This window comes from Quercus lobata, chromosome 12, assembly GCF_001633185.2.
Source record: "Quercus lobata isolate SW786 chromosome 12, ValleyOak3.0 Primary Assembly, whole genome shotgun sequence".
In the NCBI taxonomy this organism is placed as follows: Eukaryota; Viridiplantae; Streptophyta; class Magnoliopsida; order Fagales; family Fagaceae; genus Quercus; species Quercus lobata.
Window position 1 is genome coordinate 29,184,985 of NC_044915.1, and position 8,436 is coordinate 29,193,420.

Genomic DNA, 8,436 nt, shown 5'->3' on the forward strand with positions numbered 1-8,436 from the left:
GTTGAATCAGCACCCCACCATCAAATCTAGACCACCGTCGCACATCAAACCCAGACCACCATCAAACCAAGACCAAAAGAGGCACAAAAACCACCATCAAACCCAGACCACCGTCGAACCAGACTAGCCACCATTACACTCACCATTGGAAACCGCCACATCCATGAAACCCACCGACCCACATCCACGAAACCCACTAACCTACGCCATCGCCGATCACGTGAAACCGACCCACCACGAAACCGACTACGCCATCGCCGATCTTAACCCACCGACCCACATCCACGAAACCCATCGACCCACGCCATCACCTATCACGCAAAAAGAAGAGAGAAAAGATAGCAAAGAGATAGAGAAAGAAGAGAGAGGGCTGAGACTCAGATGATAAACGAAAGAAAGAAAAGAAATAGAAAAAGAATTAAATAAAGAAAGAGAAGAAATATTATTTTAATGCTAGTGGGAATAATTTTTTTTTTATTTTATTTTATTTTTTAGCTTCAAGCTACAATAAGTAGCCAAAAATAGCTGCATACTGTAGCTTTGAAGCTAAAATTTTTAGCTTTAGCTCCACTGATGTTGAGCTATTTTTGTATTTTGGTGGAGCTAAAATAGCTATATAGCTATTTAGCTTCACTGCTGTAAGTGCTCTTATAAGCAAAGAACTTATAAGAAATTGATCGTCCTTTACATTAATAATAATATGACAAAATTTAGGTATAGTACCTTATATACTACTTCTTAAGTTTCTCTCTAAAGATTTAGTCATGTAGCTACTTAACTAAAAAATACACTTTCTTCTTATGAGAAAAAATTCACATAACAGAATCTTAAAATAAGAACTTAAGGAATAGCACATAAGCATTGTACCTAAGTCTTATTCATAATAATATCCTTAATCATAATTGTAGCATGAGAAAAAATCAAATATGTGATCCCAAGTCACCGAGTTGAAGCTCAAAAAGATATATAATATCCTTACAAGCAGTCATTTTCGCAGCTCTACCTTACTCCATAAGGAAAGGTCTAGTCGGCAAAGAACATTTTGCAGTCTATCCTTTTTTGGCATGTAAAAGGTAGAAAATTGTTTCAACAGAGAATAGCAGATCATAGGGAAGCTTTTGTAGCCATAAGAGAGAGATTTTTCTTTCTTTGTCTCTTTGTTTTTTTTTTTCTTTTCAATTGAACTTCCATCCATTAATCAAAACCATGGAGCACATAGTGGCAGAGGAGAAGTGCATGAGTTCGAACGAAAACGAGCAACCCCATCAAGCTGCAAAAGCAAAGCCCATAAAGGGTGGTTTTAGAACCATGCCTTTCATCATAGGTACTCAAATTTTAACTTTTATACATATGCACCCACACACATACTTATATTATATGTGAACATATATATATGCTTAAAAACATTATCACATATATATATATATATATATATATATAAAAAAATATATGTTAAACTTATTTGTTGATTTTCATTTTTTTGATGGAGGCAGTGAATGAGTCTTTTGAGAAGGTAGCGAGCTATGGGCTTATGCCTAACATGATACTTTACTTGATTGGGAGTTATAACATGAAAACAGCCAGTGCATCAAGCATTCTGTTAATGTGGTCAGCCATTTCCAATGTCATGGCCATTTTTGGTGCTTTCCTCTCTGATTCTTATTTGGGTCGGTTTCGGGTCATCTCACTCGGATCCATCTCTAGCCTTCTTGTAAGTCCAATTATAAGTTACTTTTCTTGGTTCTTTTTGTTCCCAGGGGATAATATATTTTCTAGGAAAATGTATTTTGGGAGTAATTTTCTTCAAGAAAAAAAAAATCCTAAAGACATGATAACCTTTTCTATGTATATGTATATTTTTATTGATATATAGTAAGTTAGTCTTTAATACGCATAGAAAAGATAACCATTAGTACATACATGTGGATCATGACTTGTTTGTTTTGATGGAAAATTTTGGGAACAGGCAAAGCTTAGGTTTCCAATTAAATTCAATGTAACACAAATGTTATTATCTTCTCTTAACAAGAGTGAAATTCAATGTTTGATTAGTGAATGCTACCACTTGATTGAATTTAATTGGGAATCAATGCTACAACACATAAGGAACTGTATTTAAATTTTTCTTGTCCAGGAAAAAGTTAGGAAATCATTTTCTTTCCTTGGCTAACAATAAACGCAGGATTTATATTGACAGTCGACACATGTGGGGCTTCTTTTCTTTAATTTTTCTCGAGTAATTTTTGGTTTTTTTTTAAGGAAATCTTTAGTTTAACAAATGGAGGAATAGTTTTGATGTTAATTAGATAACCGGTACTCAATTCTGGTATGTCTCAACAGGGGATGACTATTTTATGGTCGACTGCAATGATGCCACAGTTGAAACCTCCTTCCTGTGACCAGTCCAGCCAAGTATGCAAGTCTGCTACAGCAGCTCAGTTGGCTCTTCTGTTGTCTTCCTTTGGGCTAATATCCATTGGAGCTGGTTGTGTTAGACCATGTTCCATAGCCTTTGGTGCAGACCAATTGGACAACAAAGATAAGCCCAACAATGAGAGGCTATTGGAGAGCTTCTTCAATTGGTATTACACTTCGATTGGAGTATCAACTGTTCTTGCATTGACTATAATTGTGTACGTTCAAGATCAATTGGGATGGAAAGTCGGGTTTGGAGTGCCAGTAATTCTTATGATAATTTCTACTGTAATTTTCCTAGCTGGATCTTCTCTTTATGTGAAAGTGAAGCCTAGTAAGAGCTTGTTTACTGGGTTTGTTCAAGTTCTAGTGGTGGCATTCAAGGACAGAAAGCTTAGTCTCCCTCAAAGTAACTCTGATCAGTATTGCCACAGCCACGATTCGAACTTCCTTGTCCCAACTGATAATTTAAGGTATTCTTATTATTACAATGCTTGACATTGTTGATATGTGATTCACACTTACGTATACTATTCTTGGCTTTGTGGAACTTCTTAAATTGTTTTGGACTATAATTTTTTCCAGTGAATTAGCTAACTGCTAGCATTGAGTCATGAATACTGATTCCCAAAATTATGCTGAGGATAAATTAATACCTTTTGAACTCTTTCTAGGTGTCTAAACAAAGCTTGCATAATAAGGGATCGTGAGAGAGACCTGAATCCGGACGGGTCAGCTTTAGATTCATGGAGTCTATGCACAATAGAACAAGTAGAGTCACTAAAAGCTCTCCTTAGAGTCATTCCCATGTGGTCCACAGGCATCGTTATGTTTCTGTGCATGAACCAGAACTCATTTTCCACACTCCAAGCAAAATCCATGGATAGACATATCACCAAAAATTTTGAAATTCCGGCTGGATCCTTCACGGTGTTCATGGTTGTCACACTAACAATATGGGTTGCATTCTATGATCGCGTAATGGTTCCATTACTGTCAAAGTACACGGGCCGGCCCAAAGGCCTCAGCACCAAAGTCCGGATGGGTATAGGATTGCTGCTTGCTTGTGCAGCATTGGCAGTGGCAGCAATAACAGAAAACATAAGGAGGAGAATTGCAATTGAAGAAGGGCCTGTGGATTCACCAGGTGCTGTGATAGACATGTCAGCTTTGTGGCTAGTTCCACAATTTGCCTTGCTCGGATTAGCTGAGGCTTTCAATGCAATTGGACAGATAGAATTTTATTATACTCAGCTCCCCAAAAGCATGTCTAGCATTGCAGTGGCGATTTTCACACTTGGGACTGCTGTGGCTAACTTGGTAGGAAGTCTTCTGGTGAATATTGTGGATGGAGTTACTAGCAAAGATGGGCATGAGAGCTGGTTGTCAAGTAATCTTAACAAGGGTCACTTAGATTATTATTACTGGCTAATAAGTGTCTTGGGTTTGATTAATTTTATTTATTTTGTTGCTTGTTGTTGGGTTTATGGACCTGCTGAGAACCCAAAAACTAGATATTCTGAGGACATACAAAACGACCAATTTAATTATAGGGAATTACCTTCATCTTAAAAGTTTGTACCCATATGTAATGGCTATGGCAGTTATTAACATATAGATAAATGTGTACTGCTTCTATGTTCCCAATTCTTAAGTTTTCTTCTTGCATTTCTTATGACTATATGTTGACATGGAAACTTGATTTGGTTTTTTAGAGGTCATATTGAGTCATTTTTATTTGCTTCTTTTTCCTGTGTTTTCTCGGAATATAAAAAATTCTGTGTTTTCTGCTCTAACCTCAACATGCAAACAATTAAAACATTACACATTAGAAAGTTCAAAGAAGAAATTACCTTTTTTTTTGAGCAAAAGAAGAAATTACCTTAAGTTACATCTATATGTAAAGAGCAATGCTAATGATAAAATTTCTTTCATAACATTTTCTACAACTTGCTAAGGAGACAAATATAATTGTGATTGAAGTAACATTATATGAGCCTCTCATTGATACTACATTTATTATTGTCAGATCTATTAGGGCTCAAACTTATTATAAAGCCCACACTTTTATAAGCATGTACTTGCATGACAAGTGACCTAGTTCTACTAGGATTAGAATAGGATTAGCTTATGTTCTTCTAAATACTCTCTGATGTATATAATTGGGCTGTGAATATCAATTCTATTTGCTTTCTTTTAACATGGCATCAAATCTATAACTTTGTAACCTTCATAAAGAAATCCCTTCACTGTGCCAGTCATCCTACATGTTTGCTAACAATAGTATTCCAGTCTATCAAACATCAAGCATAGTCCTATCTCTTCCTTCTCAATCAAACACTTAAGAGTCGCTATGATCTTTGTTTCTGTCAACCACTAGCATAAATTCACTAAAGTCAGTCAGCATGGATCCAACCAAGGTCCTATCCTCACAAATCAACTATAGACGCCCTATTTTGTACCCCATAACTTGAGCCCTCAGTTCTCGATAACAACAATATAGAAGACATTTAAATAAATTTTAGCCAAACAAAACACAAGAGTTCCCAAACCAACATTAATCCTAAATCATTTTGGTTTGAGATGTCATTTAATTGCCACCTCAATAATAGACATACATAAAAAAAAATAAAAAATAAAAAAACTCAAATTAAAATTTCATATAATGTTAGGGGTCCTAATCCAAAATTTTAAACTTTAAAAGAAAAAATCAAAATTGTCCCAAACTTTAAGGGTGTTAATTATAATTTAGTTGATTAATTATCAAGTTGATAACATTTCTGGCAAATCAAGAATATTTTTTATTCTTAAATTTATACCACGTACCATAGCCCACATACAATTTTTTTTAGAAGAATAATCCCACATACAATTGAGAAATATTATTTATTATTATTATCATTTTTTTTTCCCTATTCCTTTTTAACTATGAAGAGCATATTTATTACATCTCCTTTAGAATTAGACAAAGACCGCATTAATATTCTCGGTGCTCATTAAGCACAATATATAAAGATTGACCCACACATCTTCAATAGATTAGTATAGACATAGGCCCACAATTATCATCGATTGACCCACTGTTTAGCAATTAACCCTAGGGCCTTTTCATTTCCATTGTGGTCAATCTTATTTATATTTCTTTCCTTTTTGCTTGAAAAATCTTCTCTATATTAATTTTAGAGTAAAATAGACTCATTTATTTGACTCTAAAATATTACAATTTATACCATCTGTTTGTTTATGTTTAGACCCCTTGAAAACAGATTAGTTTAACCTAATGAATTAACCAAGTTTCTCAAAAATAAAATAAAATAAAATAATGAATTAACCAAGTGCTCCCTTTAGGGGCTGGGCTTTGCTTGATTGTGAGCTTTTCTTCCTTCAACCTATTCTTTTACTCCTTCCATAGTCTTGCTACAATTTCCTATTGTACCACTCTACCATTCTTGATGTGATGTTATTTGACCCAAGCTTACAGGGCCTCTTTGAGCCTGTTGCTTATTCTTCTCTCGATGACTTAATATGGTCATTGGATTCATGCTATTTTGGGCCTTTTCTTTTATCACATTGCTTGTGGGCTCCTTTGTCTCATTTATTTCTTCTTGGGCATCCTTGGCCCATTTGTTTTCCTTGGGCATCCTTGGCCCTTTTTTCTAATTCTGTGTTCCCATGGGCTTTTACTAACTCTTTTGGGCTTCCTTGACCCAATTACCTTATTCTTCATCCTTGGGGCTCATGGGCTTTTCCATCAACCCCTTACTTTCTTTACTTGCATTACTTCGGGTTTGCTATGGCCCATTCTCACTTTTCTACATCACATATTGCCCACAGGTTTGGCTACTTCTCTCTCTAGGCTCCTTTAGGCCCGTTTGCTTCCTCAAGCCCCATTTATTTACTTTATAGGCCCATGATCCATTATTCCTGCCATTCGGGCTTAATGGTCTTTCTATCAACTCACTAACTCTTCTCTACCTATATTGTTGGGCTTCTTCCTTCTACTGGGCTTTCCAAAATGAGCATCAACACAAGTCAAGTGCAATGCTAAGGTGGTTACAAGTTATAAAAAAATGATACTGCTAGGATTAATGTAAAAGAAAGGGACCAAGATTCAGTATAACTCCATCCTCGGGCAAATCTGAGGATAGATTTCTTATAACAGTGAAGACTGATATTTCTACAATTTCATACAGTTTTTCTCTCTCTTTTTCTCTTATTGAATGTTCATCTCCTTTTTCCAGAGGGATTTTCTTCCTTATATATCCAATTATATTGCATCTTAGCCCTCCATTTGTACGTCTTAGGGGATCCATTTAGATGTTTGTCCTATCAAGACCCTTCTGGAGGTGGTTGAGAGAGAGGTGTGAGTTGTGTAGCTACTGTTCAAGTGTCTTTTCCTCATAAATGCAGCTAGTTCAGTTGGTACAGAGCATTAAATGTGGAGGTAGTAGTCACCTTCCCAGATTTTTCCCCCTTCCATTGCTCACATGACTCTGCTGTCTCCCTTAGAGCTTTATTTTCTAGTGTAGGGAGTCAAATATAGGACTTCCGAGGTGCATTTGCCTCCTTTGGTCCTTGGTCGTCGGGTTAGTTAACCTTTTTCTCCTTGGACCTCTTATTCTCGGCTTTAGTTTGATCTTTAATGGCCCTGATCTCTTCCTTTGTTAGTCTTGACACACATGCCAAACCTTGGCTTACACATATGTGGGCCTTTGTTCGTCCTCGGACAAGGCCCATAGCCTTAATATGTTCTCGGACCATTTGCTCCCACAAATTGTATGATAAATTCCTTTTATTTTTATTTTTTATTACACGTATTATTAAATTTGCTTTTTTGTTTTGTTGGTTTTGTTTCAATTGTTGCTAAAAGCCTAAAACAACTAAACTCAAGCAATAATGTCATATTCTAAATTAGCTGTTTTTTTAATATAAATCTTGAGTAATACTAAAAATACAAACTATTTTACAAAAATTTTTACAAACCGTTGATGTGGTGAGCGGTTATTGGTAAGTGAAAAAGTAATATTAATGGTGAGTTTAAATGAAAATCAATAAGAAGTTGATCATATCAACAGTTTGTAAAAATGTTGTAAACTAGTTTGTATCCCCAGCATTACTCATAAGTCGTTGAAAAAGTTAATCAAAAAAATCTTTGAAAAGTTAATATATAAATCAATGTCTAGGTGACATATCCGAAAGAACCCCAATTTAAATGGAGAGGTTCAATATTACAGCTAAGATGTATTTAAAATAAATCCATAGCTTATAACATGCCAACTTGCCATCTCACTTAAAAGCTAAAACTAACAGTGTTATAGCTCGTTAACTATGGAGGTAATAATAAGGGATACAATTTGCCACACACTTTACTACAACTTGCATATTTAACAACTTATAATAATTAGATTACATCACTTACACATGGAATCACTACCGGTACTTAGTGGAAAATAATGTAGTCTTCACTTAACACATGCACAAGTTGTGGTAGTGTGTATGGCAAATGGTGTGTCCATAAAACTTTTTTTTGTTTTGTTTCGAGAATCCATCGAGCAAAAGATTGGATGGGAAAATAAATGCAATAATAGGTAGGAATATAATTGATTCTTGGTAGGATTTTATAACTTGTGAATTCACCTCAACATGTTGTGATATCTCTATCCTCCATTGCTATCACCGTACTCTTTTTTCACTATCTTCTTCTTCTTCTAACCAATATATATATATATATATATATATAAAACGAGTTGTCTTAAAAAAAAAAGATTTTATTTTCAAATCTCAACTATAAAATTTGGGGGTATATCTAATTGTATAGTTTTTTTTTTTTCTTTTCTTTTCATGTATGGGATCTTGAATAAATTTGATATCTGGGTTAAGATTTTTTTTCCGCATAAAGAGTTTCTAGGAACTTCCTTAATTCTTTTTCATTCTTTTATATACTAGAATGAAGCACAAAACATCAAGATCTACATGCACACCCAAACACTAAATTTCTCTCTCTAAATTTTTACTATGATT

The 8,436-nt window shown here is 34.9% G+C and overlaps 1 protein-coding gene across 1 annotated transcript; it reads left to right on the forward strand.

Annotated features, from left to right (window-relative positions):
* Window positions 1–1,190: 1,190 nt before the first annotated feature.
* Window positions 1,191–3,987, forward strand: LOC115970499 (protein NRT1/ PTR FAMILY 1.2-like). Its single transcript, XM_031090127.1, has 4 exons — window positions 1,191–1,324; window positions 1,494–1,711; window positions 2,341–2,888; window positions 3,090–3,987. Exons 1-4 carry the CDS (start codon window positions 1,207–1,209, stop codon window positions 3,985–3,987), a joined length of 1,782 nt encoding a protein of 593 aa, XP_030945987.1. The 5' UTR covers window positions 1,191–1,206.
* The last annotated feature ends 4,449 nt before the right edge of the window (window positions 3,988–8,436 follow it).